Source organism: Cavia porcellus, unplaced genomic scaffold, assembly GCF_034190915.1.
Source record: "Cavia porcellus strain 051 isolate PalLab524CR breed Dunkin Hartley unplaced genomic scaffold, mCavPor4.1 scaffold_31, whole genome shotgun sequence".
Taxonomy (NCBI): Eukaryota; Metazoa; Chordata; class Mammalia; order Rodentia; family Caviidae; genus Cavia; species Cavia porcellus.
Window position 1 is genome coordinate 26,401,813 of NW_026947514.1, and position 25,820 is coordinate 26,427,632.

The 25,820-nt window shown below is 39.6% G+C and overlaps 1 protein-coding gene across 10 annotated transcripts in view; it reads right to left on the reverse strand.

Annotated features, from left to right (window-relative positions):
- The window catches only part of Ttll5 (tubulin tyrosine ligase like 5), a 273,386-nt gene that overhangs the window by 50,977 nt on the left and 196,589 nt on the right, over positions 1–25,820 (reverse strand). For 6 of the 10 annotated variants that reach the window (XM_063241307.1, XM_013155220.3, XM_063241306.1 and 3 more), the window contains exons 30-31: positions 20,047–20,242; positions 4,015–4,232 (exon numbers count right to left, since the gene is read on the reverse strand). In XM_063241307.1, the coding sequence (XP_063097377.1) occupies positions 4,015–4,232; positions 20,047–20,242 (414 nt within the window). Of the gene's footprint in view, positions 1–4,010; positions 4,233–20,046; positions 20,243–25,820 lie in introns of those variants that run through there. The other 4 variants (XR_010044946.1, XM_013155221.3, XM_013155223.3 and 1 more) reach the window with 2 other exon arrangements.

Below are 25,820 nucleotides of genomic sequence, written 5' to 3' on the forward strand. Positions count from 1 at the left end.
CAAATGTTCAGGCACTTGGGCTGCTTAGCTCTCAGTGCTTCCCTTCTTCCTAATCCCTAGCAGACTCAAACAGCATTACGTCCTGGGTGCTTATAGACCAGTGGTCACCTTCGGTTTCCACTGAGGTCACCTCGATCCACACTAACCTAAGCCCTGGATGAGGAAGGGCAAGTCTAGCTCTGTAAAGAAAAGCACGGTAGTTCGGTCTGTATTTCTTTTCTTTTTTCTTTTGTCAGTGCTGGGGATCGAACCTGGGATTCAGTACACACAACCGACATACTCTACCCCTGATTACACCCCCAACACCAGTCTGTTTCTTCAATAGTTTTTCTTCTCTGGAGAAGTCTCCCAGGTTATATCAGCTTGGATTCAGCTCTTACAAATTCATCTGTAGGCCATGAGTTTTGCTTGTGTACCTGGCAAATCTCAATCTCCTTGGGTTTCTTTCTCCATAGTTCCTGGAGAGCATGATCCCAGCTCTGGGAGAAAAATTTACTTCAAGGGGTAGATAGTCGGATGCATGTAGTTGCTCCTAGGCTATCACCCTAATAATTAGTTCAGTTAATTGCCTGAAAATATTACAATCATTTTGAAAGGAGGATGTGAGGTGGGCACTACATTACGAAGTGTTGCAAACATTAGAGAGAAAAATAAAGGAAGGCTGCTGGCACTCTAGAAATGGTTAAAAAGAGAGAAAAATAAAAAGAAATTCTGAATCGTTCTCTTCACAGAACTGACAACTGAGATATACCTAAACAAAACATGAGAATAGGAACTTGAGAACTATAACTGGAACTCCTGGGCTAAGAAGAGACAAGGAAAATGGCTGCAAAGCACTAGGATTAATAGACAAAAGTGCTCATAAAAAAGCTTTCACGAGAGGTGACAGAAAACAAGTTATTTTGTCTAATCAGTAAAGACTGTGGTTTCTTTTTATTTTACAGATGGAAAATGAGCCCTTTAAAGGGAAGTGTCTTGAACATTATCATAAAGAAATAAGACCCCACTGTTCTGATTCTCAACGCCCTTTGCACCAAAGTCCAAAATGACATTCCATCTTTTATGTTCCATTGTTCCCCAAACTCAACCCTCTTGGATGTGGAAACTTTGATGCTCTTGGAAATTGCTTCTATATCTGTCTAATGCCAACTTCTGTGCTAGGAGAAGTTTGAAGTCCAACCCAAAAACACAGGGCTTGGCATGGTCAAAAGCTCATTACAACTTCTCATTAGTTGTGTCTCTTGGGGCAACTATGGCATTCCTGAGTGTGATTCAGTACCACCAGTCATAACTAAGGGCTTCTGATTAATCCAAATCAAGCCAGGATAAAGGCCACAATAAGCAAAGCAGATGAAGCAACACATTTGGCAGGAAGTAAAAAGTGCATGAAAATTTCTCGAAATGCCATCTCAGGTATTAATCACAATACCCAAGACTCATTTCACACACACTGTGCATCAGGCACTGTATTTGTGCTTGATATTCATTAATTCATTTATTTCTCTTAAAGACTCTGTTAGGCAGTAGTATTATTATTTCTGTTTTTAAAATAGGAAACTGAGTCACAGATGGACAGATGTTACACTGGCTCAGACCAAGAATTACTCTAGAACAGTAAGAACATATCAACAGATACTCAGGATCCTGACTTTAGAAGCCATGACAAGTTGCCTTAGATTAAAAAATCACTTCACTGATCCAAATGAAGTATGGAGTTTAGTTCATAGTAACATTCTAGTGACAGTTTCTTAGTATAGTTGTCAAATGCCGCATGGTAATATAAAATATCAATCTAGGCAAAACTGGGAAGGAAGTCTGTGGAAATTTCTACACTATCTTTACAATTTTTCTGTAAACCTAAAATTAATAAACAGTTTATTTAAAAAAAAAACTGGATATTTCATAGAAGTGGTTTCCTTTTGCCATTGAGTCAGTTCAGACGCTATTAGTTTTTCTGAAAGAAGAATATTTGAAAATATTTGTGGGGCCTTCATGGCCCTGGACACTTCACATGTGAGAGAATGTTAAGGTCTTCATTAGTGCTAACTTAAGCTGTGCAGATTTGTGCTAGAGTTTTAAAGGCACATTGGAAACTATTTCCTGGAACATCGCCTCACAGCATGCCTTTTGATACTTGGATTATATTTCTTAAATTCTGAAGAAATCTTTGTTTTTTTCCCCCCTTCTGTGCATTTTTGATGCTGAGCTGTTTCCGGTTTTCCCACACTCCTGCCTGTCACAGAGAAGAAACCACAAAAATGTCCAAAGCAAAGTTTGTCCAGAGAGCTACAATTCCATCTCAGGAGGCTGCAGAGTTCTCCTGCCAGCAAGGAGTTCAGCGTACTGAGCGGCACATCCGGATGCCCAGCCCTGCTGCCCGAGGCCACCTCTCCACCAGCTCAGCGGCCCGCCCCACAGCCCACCGAGGGCCAGTTCAGGGAAGTGGCAATGATCAGAGGATCCACAAAAAAGGAGCACTAGCAAACTGAACACTGACTTCCGGCTCATTAATTTCCCAGTTAGCTACGAGCTTTCCAAAGCTGTCGAGAGCAGTGTGGCTTTAGCATGCACGTGGTGGCAGCGTGGGCTTGCTGAGCTCTTCTGTGTGCCAGGGCTTGCTCCGTTGTGCTTTACGTGTAGTAGCTCTGTTAGCGTTTACCAAGCAACCTAGTAAATAATATTCCTATTGCCCCATTTTCACAAATGAGGAAACTTAGGTCAAGAGATTAAGTAACTTGTCAAAGACGTCAAATTAGTAAACTGTGGAGTGGGAATGTAAGTTGGCTCCAGAAGGGTTTGAGCCCTCAAGGATCTGACTTCCGTTTCTAGGGTGAGACGGCACACAGCTTCCTTTCTGTTTTTCTGCCAGCGATCAACCACAAACTTCTGCCTCCCTACCACCCTGTGCTACTGCTGCTCCAGAGAGTTCTGCAGTCATTACAACCCCAACCATTCCTCACAGTGCTTGGTACTTAGCAGGCACTGCGTAAATACGTGCTGGGTAGATGAGTAATGGCAGCAATATGCTTCAAACAGCCACAAGGGATTATTTTCAATTCACAGCCAGAATTTGATTCACTATCCCAGGGGGAAAAAATAGTAACTCATTTTTCCATGTCCTAGGCTTCTTTTTTTACAAGTAAAATTGATCTTGTGAAGGACAAGTAAGTAAGGAGCTTTAATGACAGCAAGAGAAATCCATAAATAACCCTGAGGTGCTCACCCAGCAGAGATGCCTCCCGTGGCCAGGCTTCCCGAACAGTTCTTGATTTTAAACTGAAGATGGGATTAGACCCAACACACTTTACCAGTTTCTTCCTAGCACAGTGTTTTAAAAAAGGCTGGTGGTACAGTGAAGGACTGTTGCCTGTAACAGTTTGACTCAGACATGGAAATGCCTTTTTTGGTATAAAATAGGTAGAATGTAGAAGGTACCAGAAATATTATTGTTATAGAGTTTGTTGATTTGTGTCAATGAAGTTAATCCTCAAGATGAAATCTCTATCCTGTGTGTTCCTGCTCAAATGGCTAAATGTAAACTAACAAGGTACGGGAAGACTATGCTGAATTTTATACGAAATTGAAATGATCTGGCTCTGCAGAATGACCAAGAGGCAAAATATAGAGGAAACCATTTTTCTTCTCTTTCTGTAGCCCACAGTTCAGGACTGCTACTCGTTTGCTGGCTGACTGTGTCTCTTACGAGAGGCCAGCCGAGCTGGCTGGCAATGGCCTTGAACTCTGCAGGCTGCTCTCATCACAGCCATCCCGGAATCTGCGAGAACAGAGCCTGCTCCTCTACAGGGAAGAGCCCTGCCCCGCTGCAATTGCTCCCTGGGTGATTCTGATTTGTAGCACTGCTTGAAGCCAAAGTTAGCCTTTGCTCCTCATCAGGTGTTCTGGTTTTTGGTATTTCAGGACAAATGCTCTTGCAGTCTCCACAACTAAGAGAATTACTAGCTCAGAATTGATAGAATGTTGAAAAAAAACTGAAGAAAATAATTAGAAACTTACTTGGAAGCCCTCTGGTATGTGGCCTTTTTAAGCACTTGTTTATGACTGGCTGGGGGTTTGGGAACCAGGGAAGGTGAAGAACTTGGAGATGGCACCACTTTTTGTGGCAGAATGGTTGGCTTCTGGCCACTAGCAGTGGCACCTGAAATTCTGCAGCCTGCGCCGTTATTCATTGTCCATAAATTAGAGTTAGGTAGTATCTGGCTGCCAAAGATTGCCTATAAGAAAAAGAAAAACAATGATCGGTGGAGATTCCTTTCACAGCTCATTTGCTAGATGTAACTGGTTTGCAATCCCAAAGAGACTAAAGAAAAAAGAGAAGCTGTTTCAGTAATGTTTAGGAAACACTTCTCTTGTCAGTGCAGGTATAGATTCAAAGAAGCAGAATCTCGAAGAAGGGTTGAAATGGTCTTGTTGAAAGTGTAGTGGACCAGGAATCTGGGCATCAAGGTAGCATGCTGGTGTATATGCATGAATTAAGAAAGTATTTGGTTTCTCTTAGTCTTAGTAGCCTTCATTATCACATTCAACAATTTTTAAAGGAATGTTTCCTACTGGGGTTAAGTACAAGAAATGGAGCACAGAGAAAAACTGACTTGAAGCGTGATGAGACACCAGCCCACTGCAGAGCTCTGAGTTCCTACAGTGAGACTGCATGATTGAAGAGAGGGAAGAACCTTCTATGGCCTGGGAGCAACAAGTAAATAGACTGCAAAGCGGGGTCGGAACAGAAGCCAGAAGCCAGACTGAGCATGGTCCCAGGGCTATTTTTGGAATTCTAGTACATTAACATCTTGTTGGTTTAAAATTAATGTAAGATTATGCACTTGAAAACAGGTTCAAAGTAAAATTCCCACATGAATACAAGAGCAATACACAAGGGTATTCTGCAGGGGGTGGGGTGGGGGGGGTGGGTTGGCCTACAAATGAATAAAGGCTTAAAAAAGATCATCTAAACATCACAAATGCCATATCTGTCTACAGTTAAAGATGTGCAAGTATAGTTCCTCAAATAGATGGTTAAAAATCCCTGCAACTTACTTATTGCATTAAAAATACTGTTTGTAAAAAACCAGTTCTTGTATGTCTGTGTCACAAATTTTGTTATAGGCCCTTTACTACTTTCAAAATGTATATATTATAAAAACATAAATGTGAAGTCATACGAAAAGAAAAATAATGTAACTGACAACATACAGGCACCTTTTTTTGGAGACAGGGTCTCAATATGTAGTCCAGGCTGGTCTCAAACTTGTGAGCCTCCTGCCTCAGTCTCCCAAGTGCTGGGATTACAGGAGTGCAGTACCATACCCAGTTACACAGCACTTTTTATTAAAAGGATATCCTGAAACTGACTTTGATCTGTAGAGGCAACACATGAAGGGAGATGGCAGAAATGTCATTTCTGCATGGCCGGGTTGATAAACATTCACTGGGTTAATAAATATGCACCATCTAGACAGACTTCACTGGTATTGTTTTTGTCCTTAATGAATTTTATTGTTTCAGACTTAAAAGATGAACTAGATAGCTTTAGAAAAATGCCAACCAAGCCTTCTCTACTCATGCCTTGGGATGTCCCATTTCTGAAGGGCAAGTCCATGGTTCCTGGTTAGGCAGACAAGAGGGAGAATCTAAGTGCTTATGAGGAGATAACGTGCATGATTGAGACTCCTGACAGAGAACGAAGGAGCTTCAGGGGAGAGGATCTGAGCACTTGCACGAGCTGATCAATCTGAGATGCTCCCCACTTCTGCAAGCCACCTGAAGAAAAACACCTAAGAGCTAGGTGTTCTCCTCAACCTGACCCTGCAAGAGGGATGCAGTCAGGAGAGCAGCACAGATGAGTGTGTACAGGTGAGAAGGTGTCCCACGGTCCCCAAGTGCCAAGAGCCCTGCCTGCTCTGGCCAGCCTCATACGCATCCAGCAAGAGGCCAGACTTCTGGGGTGGGCTCTCCAACAAACCCCTTCCTTGCACCTGCTGTCTCCGCGAGGCTCGACTAGAAGGAAGAGGGAGCAGGAACGGGCTTCCACAGGCTGCTCTTCTCATTGTCACCCCTGCACCCTAGAGGTGTTCGGGGGACGTCTCACTTAAGAGGGGGTGAAGATCGGAACTCAGCACAAATGCTGAAGAAGCTCTACTTAGAGCTGCAAGAATCATGGCACTGGATACAAAGTGAGACAATAAAATGAGGCCCAAAAGGTACCAGAGTGAGGGCTATGCTGAACTATTCAGAAACAGTTTCACTGGGTAGGTAGTAGAGGAGGGAAATAAAACTGTTTCTAGTAAACAACACTTCTGAATACAAATATTCTTTACCGAGGAATATAATTTAATGCTGTAAAAGAAATGCCATTGGTAAGACCATCTAGTCAATAATGCTACCACTGAAGTGACTTAACTGTAAACATATTTCCAAATTTATCAAGTTGTTTTTCCCCCTTTCTTAAAAAAAAGTTTCTTCCTGGGACAGCTAAATACAAAAAGAATGTCTAAATATAAATAAAGGATAAATTACAGTAGCAGATTTAAAATTGAGTCTAGAAGCCCTTATCTGTGTAAATAAAAAGAAAATACATCCACATATACAAACACATATGTTAGTATTTTCATAAAGTAATGCTAAAAGAATATGCAAAACACCCAGTAATTTCCATGGAGAAGACTTAGCTAAGGGTCAAGGTAGGAAGAAGACTACTACTATTTACTACATACCATTTGCATCTTTTTAATTTGTATAGGGTGTGTGTAGTTATTACAAAAATAATTTACTAAAAAAGATTCCCCCCAAAGCCATCAAGTTCTAAAAACACTAAAGCAGCTAGCCAATTAATTCTGAGCATGATTCAAAATATTTACATGAAGCCCAAGCCTTGATCAGCTGGGTACAGGTTCCCTATTTGAGGAGGCTGAAGGAGAAACTGACCGTTAACATCAGCATGGAACCAGGTAAGCTCATCAGAGAAAGGCAGAGGGGCCAGGTCAATGGAGAATAGAACTTTTCAATCAAGTGTGCCTGGGCTCAGATGTGGGGCTTGTTACTCACAGCTGGGCAATCCTTTCAAATTATTTAACCTCTCTGAGCTTGAGTTTTCTTTTCTTTAACTTCACTCCAGATTGAGTTTTCTCAAAGAATATATATATTATAAATACTTTGCTGGATTGCTGAAGGTCTAGCACTGGCATTCAGTAAGGGTTTCTTGAAATAAAATATTGGGCACATAACAGACATTCAGCAAATGCTCCCTTCTTTCCCAGACTTCTACTTTAGTTTATCAATAAACCAAAGGATGGGATGACATACAAGTCTACCTATCAGTAATCATTCATAAAAGTAGTTGATGTATGTTTTCAACATGTATACTCTTACGATGGTGCTCACTAGCTGTGAAGATAAACTCTTGCAGCAATAACGTTTCCTCTTCTAAATGCTTATACTTGTCTGTCTCTTACCAGAGTCAGTACCTTTTACCTTGCTTTACAGCCACTTACATATGTATTTTTCCTCCCTTCTTGCCATACACACTGGAGATGGCTGGATTTTTATATGTTCAATTTTGTTCTACCCATAGTGCCTTGTAGAATGGCCAGGTGCTTATAAACATTTGCTCTTATGAAAAAAACCCCCAATATATCAAAAATTCATTTTTAAAGTAACAACTAAATTCCTATACAATGTGTGTTTACATATGGATGTAATCTTGTAGCAGGACCATCCTGGAGTTTGAACAGTACCTAGTGTGTGATTTGTATCTAACTCACACATTTGGCCATAATACAAGTAAAATTTCTGTTTATCCCACACAAAAATAAATTTATCTTCTAGATGCAAATCTTGCAGCAGTACCTTACACATTGATGTTCAATAAAAGATTAAAGTTTATTTCAAGAAACAAAGCTAAGTTAGGAGAACCTACTGCTTAAGAGACTGCTACTTGCTTGGATACCAACACTTTTCTCTTCCTGATAATACTATCCGGGTTCTCTTTGGGTAATATGTGCTTAGCTAAGAAAAAACTATTTTCTATTGTCTTTTTTTTTTTAGACCTAGGGATATCTATGAAACACAGTTTTGGCACATGAGATGTAAACAGAAGTTTCTGGGTCTGGTTTTGAGGAAAGTTCTTTAGGAACAGAGGCAGATGTGGCCAGTTTGCCCTTTCACCCTAACTCATTTTCCCACTGGGACACAGACAGCGTGTCAGAGGTAGGAACAGAGCAAAAGCTCTTCTTTAAAGGTTGCCAAGGATAGAGACAGAAGGACAATGGATTTCTGAGGGGACCAGGACTCTGGCAAAGTCTATCTCTATGTTTCTAAGTTTATGGGGGACGATGACTCTAAGTTGTTTAGCCCCCTCGATGGGGTGGGAGGATGTCTTACTTTTTCTTACTGATGAGACAAAATATTTGGTACCCAAAGTTAAAGGGAAAGGTTTATTTCACTTTATGGTATGTAGAGGTTTCAGTTTATAATGGGCCGACTCCAAGGCAGGGTAGCATGGCTGAGGGGCATTGCAGAGGAGAAAAAGTTCAGAAGACAGCAAAAGCAAGCCAGTGACAAGATAAGCCTCTTTCTGTCCCTTATATCTCATCCAGGCTGCCTGTTCTTAGGGCAAGTAACACTCACACCCTTAATCCTAGTGTTACATGAATTAACCCCAGCGTCACACACTCTAGATCCAGCCACCTCTGAAAAGCTCCACTTATGACCACATGAGGCTTTGGGGGACATCTAGACACGAGTGGTAACAGGAGGTCTTATTACAGGCAGCCATATTGAATTCTGATATGAGAAGTGATTCTTAATCTACCACAGATTCAAGATTGCTATAGATCATTTGAAAATAAGAAAGGGACGGGGGAGAATTAAGATGTATTATGTACATGTACCAACTCCCCACAATGCATGTAATCATTATGTACTGCAAACAGTTACTAATGAAAAGAAAGATAAAAATAAAGACATATACTGCATCTCAGAAAGCAACTTTTTTTTTTCCAAGTCCAGTAAAAAGCTTCTGAGTTGTGACTTGTGGCTTGGTGACCATACTCTACTACAGTGAATAAATAACAAAATTGTATACCATCTGAAACTGAAGAGTTAGTAATGGAGACAAGTGTCCAGTTCTCACCAAAGCCAAGGTTAACTGGGACGGGATCCAAACAACCAAATCTGATAGCACCAGTCCAGCAAAACACTCAGGCAATGTTAAAAAGCAGACACGCCAGTGGATGTGTTTAGACCAGTGGCAGCAATCAGGCAGCCCCCTACTCTGTATGGACCTGATCCTGTAACTCTATCAACTACTGACAAAGTGGGCTGTTTTGCCCCAAAAGTCACTCCTAAAAGGACAGAAGAGTTAATAGGAAACTCTCAATACCCAATTTCTAAGAAGTCTGAGGCATGGATTACACAGGAACAGTGGCTGTAGTGTCATTAGTGAGTACCCTGGGAACAACACAGCTGGGTAAGCACCAGCCTCTACTTAAGATCTGGTCAACATAGGCATGACTCTTGCTGCTTTGTTGGGTGTGGGAAGCAGGCACACTACAGTGAGGAGACTCAGAAAACCACGGTTTGAGGCTTGGCTTGGCCCCAGGCAAAAGACTGGAAAGGCCCTCCTTCCCCCACAATAGAGGGGTGTTCGTGGGTGGGAAGGAGGAATTTCTGATAGACAGAACACAGACTGCAACTTGGAAGGTTCCAAGGAAGCAAGATGTGGGCTCTCTTACTAGAAAGATAATACTGTTCGGAGATTAAATTCTGGGAGGTTTTTTGTTTAATTCCTTCCAGAAAAACACTCCTTTTAGCCTTCACTTAGGCTCACTGGTGATGGAGCAGAACTGGATGGCTCTTTGTAATATGATAACTCTGTAAATTCCTTTTTCTTTCTGAGAATGAAGGGAGATAAAGTAGCAAATGCTAATCTCTACTTGAGTAGGTCAATGTCTCTTTGTGCCCCTTCTCCTCTGATTTCAGAGGAGCAAACTTCTCTAAGCATCATTCTCCCATTAGCTGTTGATCTAATTTGGATAAAGTCCCCATTACATAGTATTCAGAGTCGCTTTTACTATGTTTCTCTCTGGCAGCTGAAGCACAAGCACATTTTCTTGAGCACTCAGGCCACTAATAACTTACCTGGCTACAACTAGGCTGAGAGTTGATCACTGCAAGGAACACATTACAACTTTTGTGCTACCCTATGGTGCAGGATCAACATAACCCCAGAGCCAGGGTGAGGGTGAGGGTGGCTGTGTCTATTTTGGCAAAAGGAAGCTTCCCAAAGGCCTTTGTCTCATACTGTATGGAGTTCTTGGCTGTTTTCCATTCACAATGTTTGTCAGCTGGGACAAGACTAGGGGCTGAGCAAAAGAAACAAAACTTTTGTTGTTACAAAGCATTGGACAGTGTTGTGGCTTGGATAGGGATCGACTAGAAACTCAGAAGTTGCTACTGTTCATATGGACAGGTCAACTGCACAAATATCAAAACAGGCCACCAAGAGCCAAAGGCACTGGGAGCACTTTGGCAGGTCCTCCCATTTTAAAAACCAACTAAGAAGATCCTTTGCCTTTGGGGAGTAAAGTAAAAGGTCTTTCTATTACAAATAGCCTATTCTAAAGGATGTAAACACAGGTACTAACCTAGATAGGAAAATTTTGAAACTTATTCAAGTTCAATTGAAACCAGGGTGCTTTAGACAGTCCCTAAATTAACTCTATGTGCTAATATTTGAGGAGCAATGAAGATAATTAAAACCAGATACTCAAATATACTCACGAGCCTCAGAATCAACCATCTAACCAAACAGAAGGCACCAACCATTAGCAGTCGCAGTTTTCCAGTTAAGAAAACGGATTTTGGTTTGGGTGGAGGACAGGACCCATGAAGCATAACCACAAAGCAGGTGGCTCAGGCCAGGTCTGCTGTCTATGACCATAAAACCCAGAGGCAGTAGCCTGAAGACATCACGCAGATGACCGTCCCTCACCAGCAGTCCCACTCCCACCCAGCATCAGAACCCAGCAGGGCTGCACTGACAGATGCCCAGTTCTGACGGTCCTTGGTCCTGGGTGACTCTAGGTTCTCCTCCGCTTTCCATTCCTTGCCTGTCTGCCTCAAGGCCTGCCAACATGTGCACATGTATTAGTTGTGCACATAAATGCTTTGCAGACGGAGGCTTTTTTCCCTTTTTGAAACACTAATTTTCTTTAATATATAGTCATTAGAAAAAGAAAAAATGAAATCATGCTTAATTCAACTTTCAGAAATAAACCTGTCAACATTTGAACGTTTGCCTACATTTATGACTTATTTTCTGTGTTCAGATGTATTTCTGTGTGTATACAAAAAACGGGATCATGACACCCATGTTTTAAGTACTGTTTTTGGTTTGTTTTGTTCAAATACATTGTCAAGTATTTTTCATATCTAAATGTAATCTAGATCGCTGTGCTTAATGACTGCTATTTTCCCATTGTGATTTATCATAATTTTCTTAACCAAACACCAATAACAGAATGTTACAAAGTGACACGCTAAAGCAGATCTATGCTTGTTAGTAAATATGTTCATAATAGGTTTTTGGGTGGAAAAAAAAAACCCCAAAATCTTGTATTTTCATTTTGAAATACCTCACCACACTCTCTCATACATTTTCAGGATGTTACTGATTTCTTTTGCTCAAGAATGTAATAAAAATCATGTTATTTTTACATATGCTGTATTATTTTAAAATCATTTATTTGAAGTAGAATAACTACATCAGAAGTTTAAAAACTGTATTCTCAAACTGCCCCTCAAATGTTATACCAATTTATATGGCTATCACTGTGTCTGAGAGGATTATCTTTCTTTTGATTATTACGAAGAAACAGCTCATGTCCTATATGGAGCTGGATCACAATACTATGCTATTGCTCTCATTTTCTTTTTTTTATTTTAATGACGTATTTCTGTCTTGATCAGTTATCAATCCACACAGATATTATTCTAAAGAATATTCTATCTGAAATTATTCATTACTTTTACTATTTTTTGTAGTTGGCTGTCTAGCAATTGTGAACAAATTAATTTGCATATCATTTTTATTGTCCAAGTAAGTAGTTAATTAATATTTTATGAGTGTGGACATTCTTCTAAGACACCTTTTAAAATACCATTTTAACCAACTTCTGTTTCTGGTTTAATTAAAACTTGCAAGTTGACATTATAATACTGTGTTCATTTACGATTAAAGTAGTACATTATGTTAGAGATACACAAGCAACCACATTCCTGAAGCATTAATCACAAAAGCCAAGATGTAGAAGCAACCTTAGTGTTCACTAATGAATGAAAGGGGTGTACACATACAATAGTGCATTATACAGTCTTAGAACAGAAGGAAATATCTTCATATGTTACATATAAAGAAGTCCTAAAGACATCATGCTGTGAAATAAACCAATCACAAAATAGATAAATGCTTTGTTATTCTTATATGAAGTATATAATTATCAAGTTCAATGAAAGAAAGAAAACTGGGAGTTGCTGGAGGCTGGCAGAAGGGAGGAAGGAGGAAGAGGAAACCGAATTGTTCAATGAGTATGATTTCAGTTATGCAATATGAACAAGTTCTAGAGATCTGCAGTGCAACATATGCCTAAGGCCAAGGATACTTCACTGCATGTTTAAAATGGGTAAATTTGGAAGGTAGACTGATACTATACATTTTGCACCACCATGAGAGAAAAATTTAAGAGTGACAAACTTACATTGAGCTTTTGTATGAGCCAGCATTGCTCTCCACACAAGAAATGTAAACATTATGTACTACAAACATGTACTAATAAAAAAAATAACACTTTGTTAACTCATTGAATCCTCTCAAACATTTGAGGCAAGTCACATCATCATCTCCATTTACAGAAGAAACCAAAGCACAAAAATTTTAAGTCATTTGTTCATGATGGCATAACTTCTGAGCACTTACAGTGTAAGAGCTCGACTGTACTAAGTTACCATCTCTATTTATGTCACACTTACTCCTTTTGAAAACAAATGCATCTAACACAAATCTACTTAAATCTTCTTTCCAAAGCAAATTTAAAACAAACCTAGTATTGTGCCCACTTTTTGTCAATGTATACAAAACCAGACATTTTTGTTCTCTTTTCTCCAGTCACTCTTTCTAGAAAAGGCAAGATTGAGAAAATTAGTCATAAGCAATTCTTTGCTAATTATTTTAAAAATTTAAAGTGTGCATGTGTAGGTGCCTCTATGTGTATACGTGTGTTACGTTTTGAGTATCCTGTATCCAAAATATTTGGGAAGAAAAATGTTTCAGGATTGTTGTATATATAGAGAGAGATCTTGAGGAAAGGACCCAAGCCTAAACATAAAATTCCCTATGTCTTATACACAGCTATATGTATAGCCTATAGATAACTGTATACAATATTTTAAACAGTTTTGTTCATGAAACAAAATGTCATTGCATGTTTCCTGACCCTATATTTAAATATTAAAAAACAAGAAAGGACGGGGCTGGGGATTTAGCTCAGCGGCATAAGCACCTGCCTTGCAAGCAGGCGGTCGTGAGTTCGATCCCCGGTACCGATAAAAAGGAAAAAGACAAAAAAAAAAAAAAAAAAAAAAGGCCTTATCCAAAAAACAAGAAAGGAAAAAGTATAGACGTTTCCATGATTGTTTTGATCCCCTAGCTTGTCTTTTTCTTTATTTCTTGTTTTCTGTTATTTGGGACACAGTCTCACTATGCAGTTCAGCCTGGTCCTGAACTCACAGTATGTAGCCCACAGGCCTGGAACTTGAGGCAAGTCTCTTGTTTCAAACTCCCAAGTGCTGGGATTCATGGGTTCTTTCTTAAGACATGAATTTGGTATTGTATTGGGATAATGTCTAGGCCTGAATTTATGTGTGTCTAGGAACTCTTTCTTTTATGTCAGTGCATATGAGTGTAAGAGATTGGTTAAGACACATGCAAATAACTTTACAGATACAGTTTCACAGGTGTCCATAAGTACTTGTTGAATGTATGAATTACACCTTGAAATGCATGTGATAGTATTTAAAGACTGGTATTTATCAAATGCCTCACCGTCAAACAGGCAGCATACAAGCATGCTAACCAAGAGCTTGAAGGTGAGAGGCTGATAGACCTGAATTCAAATTCCTGTTCTTCCATGTATTATTTATGTGGCCCCAAGAAAGTTACATAAATGACGTTCTCTTTTATCAGTGAAATAGTACAAATATAATGTGTGGCTTGGTAAGTGACATTTGGTAATACACAAGTTATCATCTCCATACCCGAAGGAAAATGAGGTTTCAAAAAATGGCCTGGACAGGGCTAAAATTTACATCAAGCATTATCTGACTCCAAAGCCTGTTCAGGATATCTATTTCCAAAACAAGTCAGTGAGATTTCTCATGTGTTATTTAATGTATTTTCAATATATTCTTATTAAGTAAGAGGAAAAGATTTTGGTTTGGCAAAATCTACTAAATTAAATGGTTTAATAACAACTAAAAACTAGAAATTAAGTGATATCTGAGTTCCTAATAAAGGTCAGGAGAAAACCAAAACAGACTAAAAAAACTAAACAAACAAAGAAAAACAAAGAAGCAGCAGAATAACATCGATGTCTCCATGCTCTGGGACATCAGCACAGAAACTCTCCGCTTCCTGGCCCCCGTGCACTCTTCTTTCGTTCACTGTTACGAAGACCTGTGAGGACACCTTCAGCTTGTGGTCCAGCTGCTGGCACACAGCACCTCACATGTTGTTGCTGGCTGCTTGGATAGAGTGCGGTGCCTGCTGAATTTCTTTTGCTTCCCCTCCCCCACAACCCAAATACACAGCAGCAGAAGGTCTGGAGAAATAGTATTCCTTCCTGCAGGGGGACCAAGTTTTTGTAGATACATGCAATGAACTTTTAGGGGCAAAACAACAAGACTTGGTTGGGTTTTGGTGGGAGCGCCATAGCTGTGGAGTTGTGCATCTACGCACATCCCGCCGGCAGAAAGGCTCACATCGGGAAGGACCCCTTGCAATGAACACTGAGCTGCTGCCAGCCCAGTCCAGAGGAACACTAGTCCCTGTTAGCTTTACTGAATCTAGGTTAGCCTGGTACACTTGAGCATGACATAAAAGCAAAGTAAAGAGCAGATGGGAGGAAGGACAAGAGGAATTTAGGATGCACAGATTTCTCCTACCTTGAATTACTTTACCACCTTGAAAGTTAAGTCTACTAAAAATTGAAGAGTTTTGGAAAAAGAACAGAACCAGTGAAGGACTAAGATGTGTTTAAAATCTCTCCTGTTGTTGAAAGTAAGTTTAGACTTATGTGATGGCTATCAAAATGTTCCTATTTTTCTGCTTTTAGGCTTTTTTTGGGGGGTCTGGATGAGCAGAGAAGAGAGTGGGAGGGAAGGCTGGGGGAATGGTTTGGGAGCAGAAGTTTAACAAAGGATCATTTTAACAGAAACTACTGAGTAATCGCTCTGCCCCGAGCCAAGAATAACATCAACTCAGTGCCGGCAATTAGAATCGGGTCAGTGGGGCCTTGCCGCAGTGTAGCTGTCCTTATGGAGCCCAGTATGTAGAGCTACTTGTGCTGATGTCACCGGTGGTCACGGCAAGTCCTCCAATTCATCGGAAAGAAAAGGGTTTTTGCTTTCTCCTTTAGGGCAGGAAGCCGGTATGACAAGGAAGCAGGGAGGGAGAAGAGAGGAGACACAGTGGGATTTACTGATCTACAACAGATCCACTCTACCATCCCCAACCACCAGTACTCTGGCATGGCCCACAAGCATCCAGAGGCTCCTTTCATGAATTACTATATGCTGAGTACCTGGAATGGAACTCAGAACACTTGAGTGCTTACGAAGTGGTGGGTATTATTAATAAAACAAAAAAGAGGGGTCTGGCCCATTACTCATGTCTGCCAACCCAAAGACCTGAATCCTGGGAGCTGTGATTGCCAAGCAGAACCAATTCTGAGAAAAAGAATGAGCAACAAAGTATTCTGATAACTTGTTTATCAGACTGTGGTAGATGGTGCGATAAAAAATGGTAACAAAATTCCTATAAAATTAATGCCTAAAATAAGCTGGACGTGGTGGCACACTCTTGTAATCCTAGCACTTGGGACACTGAGGCAGGAGGATCGTTCCAAGTTCGAGACCAGTCTTGGCTACAAAGTGAGCCCAAGGCCAGCCTGAACTGCACAGCGAGACCCTGTCTCAAAAAGACCAAAAAAAAAAAAAAATTAATGTTTCAAATTTTATAATGGTAACACAAAGTTTTGATGTATCTCACCTCCCTTCCAAAGACATGAGAAAGACAAACAGAACAAAGCAAAGCAAAACAAAACAAGGAGAAATTTTTAATCTCTTTTCCTCTGATTAGATGGTTCTCCAAGTGCGGCTGCCAGGAAAGTGGGCTTAGTGTCCCCTTGGGACTGTGTGACATGGAAATGACTGAGTTCTTGCCCCAAACCTCTTGAATCAGAAATGAAATAGGAAGAACAGCTGGCATTTCAACTGCTTCGAGTTGATCTCTTGCTCTAGACTAAGGGTCTATAATCTAGAGCCTGCAAGCCAAATCCAGCCTGCTGCCTGCTTTTGTAAATAAAGTTTTATTGGGAGACAGCCACACTCACTCACATGTTGTGCATGGCTGTTTCCACTTTACTAGGGCACATCTGGGATATGAGTAGCTCCCAGAGATCCTATGGCCTCCAAAGCTGAAAGTATTTACGATCTGGCCATTTACAGCAGAATTTGGCCAACCTTAGCTTTGATTTAAAACAGTGTTTTTCAAACTTCTGGTTTCACCTCTGAGAGTATGAAAGCTCATAGTTGAAATTCTGTCCATTGTATTGATCACACTTCCTATCAAATGGCCTAGATTACACCTATTTTCTTGTACCTCTGTCCCAGGAAACCTCTGCCTATGGCTGTGAGTGATTTCTCTCTCACACTGGCATGCTCCTGGATCAGTCTTTTGCAAGCATGCATTCAATGCATGATGATTTCTATATTGATGATACAGTGCTAGATGGAGAGAAAGATCAAAGCTCATTCTGCATGGGCAGTTAGACATACCCACTTTCAAATTTACTTTCTGAATCAGAAAGTGCCTTTTTTTTGGTACCAGGAATCAAGCTCATGACCTAAAAAGTACTTTCTTAATTTTAATACCTAGAACAAACTGGATATCTAGGTACACAAACAAAGGCAAAAAAAAAAAAAAAAAAAAAAAAAAAAAAAAAAAAAAAAGGAGGATTGCCTTCAGTTAGAGGCCATCCTGGGATAGATGGTGAGTTCAAGGCCAGCCTACATGACAAAGTGAGATCTTGTCTCAAAAAAAATTTTTTTTCTTTGAATGTAATGGAAAAAAGGTCATACGATATTACCCCAAATATTTATTAGGAAAGCACTATGTGAAAGATGATATTTATAAAAATATAACTACTGTAAGGTAAACAAACATAAAGCTCCCTTAATATTCTAATTGCAAAGCAGGTTTTTCTTATGGATTGATGCCAGATAAACATGATTTTAATTCTACCCACTATTCTCAAACATGCAGTTAACCAAACTGCTAATTACCTATACTTTAGAAAAATGAGTCCAAAGTGAAAATTCATTAAAGCACCATCTCTATCTGAAGATTAACCCAAGAACAGAAATGCAGAATAAATTGAGAATGCACACCAGGCTTTAATCAATAATTTGGATAATTACAGTGGTTAAACTTAACAACTCAAATAAAAGTGCTCTAAGATACTGAATATTCTTTGTGTCAGAATAGTTAAAATCTTGTTAAATCATTAGTTATAAGTCCTTTAAACTAACAGAATTTATTTTCTTTACTTTCTTCCTACAATCCTAAAACTTCACTATTACTAATGTTTACCTAAATCAGTTGTGGTTTAGAAGAAAAAGGGAAAGAAATAAAATGTTGTACATATATATATAAAAAACCATGATGAATGATTTTTCTCTTTTCTCTCCAGGAGACAAGAGATAACGCCCTTCTTGGGAGTTCTGCCTCCTCCCTCAGACAGATATTCTGACAGATTCTAAAAAACATATTTTCCATATACTTCATAATTCAGTGAAACTAAACCAGCATAATCCTCAGTGAAAAAAAAAAACCCCTCCATACAAGAACAGCAGTACTCTGAATTTTCAAAGGAATGTGAGTTGCTGGAAGCTAATCAAAAGCACAAGAGGGGCTCAAAAATGAAGCAGTTTCTAAAAGTGAAAATCAGCAAAACTGTCTCCCTTCCCCAAAGCTTTAATGCTCGGCAAACAATTCCTTTTATTTTTAAAAACCAACCACCATGTCAAGGTATTTCATGTGTGGTTTGCAAGGGACCAACTGCCTAGACTCATTAGAGCCACAGATGATACTCACGTAAGGGGAGCAAGACCATGGGGCGATGTCCCACCGCCCAGCATCTGAGTGCTGACACTCTCAAGTACTCAGAGTGGAAGTTCAGACGTTTCAAAAGGTTCAAGAAATGTATAGAGATTTTGAAAACCAAACAACACAACAAAACTCTAGGATATACATTTATATCTGTAATTTTGAAAATGTAAACTGACTTACATCCTTCTACTGGCCCAAAGATTTTCTAAATAAATTTCTATGTGACAAATGACAGTGTGGTGATCAAAATGAAATGTCATTTTCTATGCTCTCCTGATTAAAAGTCTGGATTTTTCTCCATGAATATCTACAATTACAATTTCTCTGAGGCATTAATCTATAGAGCACACTACCATAGGTACAGAGGATAAGAGATAAACTATTTTTTTTAGTTTTGTTTTAGTTTTGGTTTTAGGGCTTCACTATGCAGTTCAAGCTGGCCTTGGGCTCACTTTGTAGTCCAGGCTGGTCTCGAACTTGCAAACAATTCTCCTGCCTTAGCCTCCCAAGTGCTGGGATTACAGGAGTGTGCCACCATGCCCGGCTGAGATGAATTACGTTAAACCAATAAAATGACCATGTTCTACTGTAGACAGTAGTTGAAAAGGTAAGCAAAGAAACAGGGTATAATGTTAATTGATTTACTTAAAGAATACAAAAATCTTAGAGAACTAATCCACCTTTGAATAAGTATTAATTCTGCACAAACTGCTGCAAATTGTACTATACTATATACTTTTATAAAAGAATCAAATGGCAAGACCTCAAATTATTACAAGGTATTTCTTCTACAATCAAGTAGTGGGGGAGCCTACAGATCAGTATTAATTCAGTTCAATAACCCTACTGTTGAACACATTAGCTGATATAACCCTGAATCATAAAGAAAATCTAACACTTTGTGGCCAGACCCATTTTGGCAGACTGCCCTTTCTCTGTGATAGGCCCACACCAACAGTACGTAATACACAGCTCCTCACACATGTTCCTCAGGAGCTTTTGTCATCTCCTAGATACGACTGTCTAGGGAATCAACACTTCTGCATGGACGTTCCATCACAACAAGGATGTCTGTGTGGATGGTCATGGCTACAGCGCCACTGGTTAACAGTGTCTGGCACGTGATAGACACTCAGTGAATGTCTGTTATTTCCAAAAAGCAGCAACCTTAACTTTGTGACCATTTCCTACAGGAAAACTTTGCAAGTGACTTATTCTTTAGAAAATCTTGATAGATCATGAAAGATTAACACATACTTCTGTAGTAGTACATATTAAAATAAAGATGCTTAAAATGCTTGCCTTTAGGTATCTGGGAATTAGATACTCTAGGAAGCTACTGAACTAAGATCATATAGCAAAAAGTGTATTACAACACAGATTTTTGTACATTCAAATGAAAGAATCATGTCAAATACTTGTTCAGCATTGCCTCCCAGGGAAGCAAAGTTATGGCTTCTCATGAGTCATCCAAGCTAGGTTGATGCTGGGAAACTCCCTCTACATTGCCCATTCACGTACCTTTAACTTTTTTTTTTTAACCAACAGAAAGAAGATACTTATGCATGGAGCTTATTTTGAATTACCTGGTGCCGGGCTCGACTCTGATCCAGAAGCTGCCGGGACTGTAGTTTTTGTTGTTCAAGTTGTTGAAGGGCAAAATGGAGTTGGTAACTGCCTGCCGTGGGGAGATACTTATGCTGGGGGACCACCCCTGTAGCCTTGCTGTATGCGTTGGTCTCGATCTCTCCCTCCCAGGCAAAGCCACTGGCTTGGAGGCTCCTGAAGAGAACAGAAAGCAGATTTCTTGGAGTGGTTTTCTAGCAGAAAATAAGAGATGTGTCTCAGGTATTTTTCCTTTATTAAGCCATATACAGTTTGGAATTACAAATCCATTTGTGAGATAATTAGTTAGCTACAGCCCCGAAGGACAGACGCAGAGGTTGCTTTGCTCTCCATTTGACCCCCAGCACTTATGATAAGGCCTGGTCCTCATGGTCAGGGTGGTAAATATTTACTGGATGTTGAAGAACTAACATAGCAATTTTACTCCCCTGCGATTGCCTCAAGGCCCTTCAAGAAATGTCTAGAGAGCCTCAAATTCCTAATTTAAGGTAAGAAGAGGGTCACAATCATCTTCTCTAACTACCAATTTAAAAAGTAAAGGGGTAAATTACACAGAATCCTCAGTTTCCCTTAACTATCCATTAGTGAAATATCTAAATCTTTTTTAAAAGCTATTTATACCAGAACTTACATCTTCATCACAAGATAACGTAACTGGTATGAGAAGCTACTTTTTTCATTTTCCAAATTTAACTCTATGTGGCTGCCCCTGAGGCTGACGGAGAGCTCATGTACGCTAAGAAGGCAAAGACCTGGTAGCCTTTTTGACTGGCCAGTACCTAGGACTGTGGTGACAAATCAATGGCATGCATGTTGTCTTTCTTTTAAAACAAAGGATATTAACACACAATCTGTTTTTTCTAAATTAAAATCTCAGTATTCAGGTGTAATTGCAGTGTTGGCATTTGTGATAAATGGCTTATAGGTTTCAGTTTGGATACTCGACTCTAAAAGGTATATCATCACTGACTTACGCTATACTGTTTGTTAAGTATTTCACCTGTCTCTCTAGCCCAAATTCTTAAATCCCAGATTCCAGTGACCATGTCTATGTAAACACACATAGAAGTCATCACAGCTGCAGGCTATGTTTCCCTCTTTGATCATTTCAGGTAGAAAAGTCACCATTTCATACTCTTCAGCACTTCCTACTCACTAGGATGCCCATTATCAAAACAAATGCAACACCACAGAGTAATGTGCTGCTGAGGAGGTGCAAAACATGAAACTCTGTGCAATGCTGATGGGAATTTAATTTGGTGCAGCTGCTGTGCAAAACACCTTAGTGGCTCCTCAAAAATTAAATACAGAATTTCCAGAGAACCCATCAATTCCACTTCCAGATACGTACCCCAAAGAACTGAGGTCACAATGGGGAACAGTTCATCAATGTTCAAAGCAACATTATTTATACTAGTCAAAAGGGAAAATACTCTAAATATACACTAAGAGGTGAATGGTAAACATACATTAAGTGATGAGTGGATAAGCAAAATGTACTACCTGTACTAATGGGATATTACTTGGCTTTAAAAAGGAAGGAGGGCCTGGAGATGTAGCGTGGTGTAGAGCTCTTGGCTACTGTGTGTGAGGTCCTGGGTTTGAGCCCTGGCAACAACACACACACATAATTCTGATACATGTTATGACACGCATGAACCTTGAAGACACCACACTAAATGAAACAAGTGAGTCACAAAAGGATAAACAGAATATGATTCTGCTGATATGTGGTACTTAGGATAGTTAAACTACACAGACAGAAAGTAGAACAGTGATTGGATGGGGGATTAGGGAGTTACTGTTTAATGAGTACAGGTGTTCTATCTAGAGTGAAGAAAAGGTTCTGCAGATGGGTAGTGCTGATAATTACTCAACAGTGTGACGTACTAAATGCCATTAATTGTACACTTACACATGATGAATGTTACACAGTACGCATTTTAACACAATGTTTAAAGTCCTACTTATTGTGAGAACAATCTTACAGTTGTTCCACCTCCTTAATGCTTCTGGTGATTCTTCTCTGCACTTTTTTTTTTTTTTTGTCTTTTTCCTTTTTATTGGTACCGGGGATCGAACTCACGACTGCCTGCTTGCAAGGCAGGCGCTTATGCCGCTGAGCTAAACCTCCAGCCCCCACTTTCTTTATCTACACTATTTTTTTCTTCCTTTTTGAGCAGAAAAATTATTCACAAAAGAAACATTATAAAGGCTCTCATAGTGAACAACTTTACATTCACCTCAGGTGAATGGTCTCAGAGAAATAACAGAGTTAACCTGAGACGTGTTATTGGTGATTTATACTACTGGGCCTGGCAGTGTAGCTCAGTGGTAGAGCTCATGCTTAAAACACTTGAGGCTCTAGATTTTAGAAAACAAACAAATAAATCACTGTGTTAATCTTTTTGTTGGCATTAATCATCACTCAACAGGAGAGGGGCATCAACACTGGAGGTATGCAGACCTTCCTGAGTCCTTAAAAAAGGCCACCAGGTTGTCTATACCCCGGGTCCTGATGACCGCACAGCACGCTGTGCAGGGAGCGAAGTGATTACAGAGCCCAGGAGTCTGTCCCTGTGTTTGGCCTGTGGCTTCTTTCATAGCTTGGCAATTTAAGGTCTCTGCTTTGGTTTCCCAACTTCTCTCAAATAGATTCCTAAATACCTAGTTAGGAAATTCTGTGCAATATATCCTGAAATCCATGAATGGAAGGATTTTATTCACGTAATCTCACCTCTGAAACATTACATCCCTCACTCAGGGACCGGGCACTCAATTTGATTCTTACAATTAAAATTACAGCTACTCTTTTTGGAGGACAGTACCAACAAGCAAGGAGCTGCTTCTTTGTCTTTGAGTATGATAGCTAATCTTCAGTGATCCCTCTGGAAATGCTGTGATGCATAGCTATTACACAGCTAAAAAAAACCAACCTTTTGCAAGGGGCTTATGGAGCAATGAGGTGTCTACTGATAAAATATAAGGGCCTAACCATAGTAATGAAACGTAGCATTATTCACGAAGTATTGAGTGGGAGTAAAACAGGATTACATGGTTAGGAAAAGAGGAGCCAGGAATCTGTTATCTTTCTTCTCATTAGCAAGGGAACAGACATTTACTGAAGATAATATATATGAAGCAGGCAGGGCAGCTAAAGGCACTGAGTTGCAACTAGAAGAAGGGTTGTTGGGGAAAGGTATTCTTTTTTTTTTTTTTTCTTTTTATTGAGACAGGGTCCTGCTATGTATGTTTAGGTTAGTCTTGAACTGAGGGCAATCTTCCTGTCTCAGACTCAAGTGCTGGGATTACAAGGATGCATCACCATGCCTGAAGTATTCAGATTTAAATGAATACAAACGTCAAGGAAGAGGTGAGCAGTCCCTTCCTTGAACACAAAGAAGGGCAAGTAAAAAAGCAGGAAGTGCCCTGGGTATATGATCTTGAGATCTCTATGCCACTGTACTATAATACTTTGAATCTAGAATGAAATTATTATTTATGATCAACAGATTAAAGCAGTGCTTCCGCTTCCATTCCTTGCGTGGTTGCTGATTACAGAAGTTTACAGCCACAGGCAGCAATCTAGACTCAGTGCTTTTTTATACTTTTTTTTTTTTTGTCTTTTTCCTTTTTATGGGTACTGGGGATCGAACTCACCACTGCCTGCTTGGAAGGCAGGCGTTTATGCCGCTGAGCTAAATCTCCAGCCCCGACTTTGTGCTTTTTTAAACACAGTTTCGCTATGTACTCCAGGCTGGCCTTGAACTCATGATCCTCCTGCCTCAGTTTCCTGAGTGCTGGGATTACAGACAAGTACCATAACACCTAGCTAGTCTGCATGATTAGATATTAGAGGAGTCATGTAATTATGTAACTTTTATCAGAATTTATCTTATTAGGTAGCAATATTGATTTTATTCGCAAAAGCCACTTTAATAGTAAACATTCCAAGGAGACATTCACTTTAATGCCCTTTTGCTGTATTTCAGAAATCTAAGTCTATAACTAACTCACCTTAATTAGGAATGATTGTGGGCAGGTTTTTAGATATGTGAACAAAGGCAGGAATCAACAGATGTATAGCAGAGAGGATACTGGATAAAAGAAAATCAAATACGGGTCTTTGGATAAGAATTATTTTTCCAATTGCACATATATTGAACAGACTAAAACATATAAACTTTTATAAGGAAATCTGTTTTTAATCTAACCAGCAATACAAGCTCATTCTCCAAATCACAGAAGGAAGATTCTTAAGAAAGCAGAGGCTTTCAGTAAAGAGGCAGGAACTTTCATAGTATAACACTGGGTGGGGGGGATGGGGTGTTCAGTCGTGTAATGTAACAGATGCCACAAGAAACTCGCTTGCTTTGAGTTACAGTGTGCAAGGCTGTGGTGACTGACATAGAGGTGGCCAGGAGCACCTGAACTTGGGCTTTCCTGAATTCCTGGCACCTGAGTTTCCATATCTAGAAACTCCTTTCTATACCATCTAATGGTTTTCATTCCATTCAAAATTCCATCCATTCTTTGGAAGTTTTTTTTTTTTTCCCTAGTAATAGTTTCTACTTCCACCAAAAATTTGAGAGTCAATCACTCTCTTTAAAATTTTGTGAAATTCCGTGTCCAAAATGCATGGGACAGAAGTATTTTGGATTTTTAAAAAAAATTTGGAATATTTACATATATATAATGAACTACCTTGAGGACATCTTTACAAGCAAGAATATCCAACCACTTCAGTGGCAGATTCTAGAATGCAAACACGTTGACATTTTGACCGAAGTCATATTTTCTTTTTCTATGAATTCTCAATCACAAAGCAGCCGTGGCACCCAGAAAGTGTTACAGACTCTACAGATGACAGGACTCTCCTGAGCACTACAAAGGGTCCTAGCAGAATAACGAAGATGCGTGATTGGACAAGCATAATAATGTGATGGGGATCTCCCTGCCTTTGTGAGTTATTTCCAAGAACAAAGTTAGAATAGTTCTTCATGAAATGAACATTATATGCTCTATTACAAATGCTTTCCAGGGCAGCTGGAGTTGGGTTATATTCACAGAGATCAAATGGATAAGGACGAAATTAATAAGCTGGAAAGGATTCTCCATCTCAAGGCCTTTAGTACATCTAACTTTTCTATCCTTTATTATTCTTAAACTTCCCACATCTACGAAATGGAGACATGATGACAGCACCTAGCTCACAGGGCTGCTGTAGGATTTGAAGAGTTAACACAAGTGGAAATAATGGTAAAAAGATTCCAAGACGTATCACTACTAGTACTATTATTACTACTATTGCTCCAACCCAATGATTCCATTTCAGTGTGCCAGAGCCCTACTGTTCTTTAAGGTCAAATACTGAAAACACTAAACTTAGCCATCTACCAGCAGAGCATTTTGTGCTGCAAGGTTAGCAAGCGTAGGCATCAGTACAGCACTATCACTTGTGATGTCAAAAGGGCGCCAGGCACTGAAAAGAAAAAAATGAATCTTAACCAATATTCTTTCCATATACATAAAAAGCTGAGTTGGATCACTGACTCTGTACATCTAAAAGCTAGTATCATAGCGCCTCCAGAAGCAAATATTGTGTGTCTAAACCTGTGGTAGACAAAGATTTCTTAGGACTCTAAGAAAACACTCTAATCATAAAAAGAAAAAAATTGACAAGCTGCATTTCATTATAATGAAACATTTGTACTCATCAAAAGACATCCCTAAT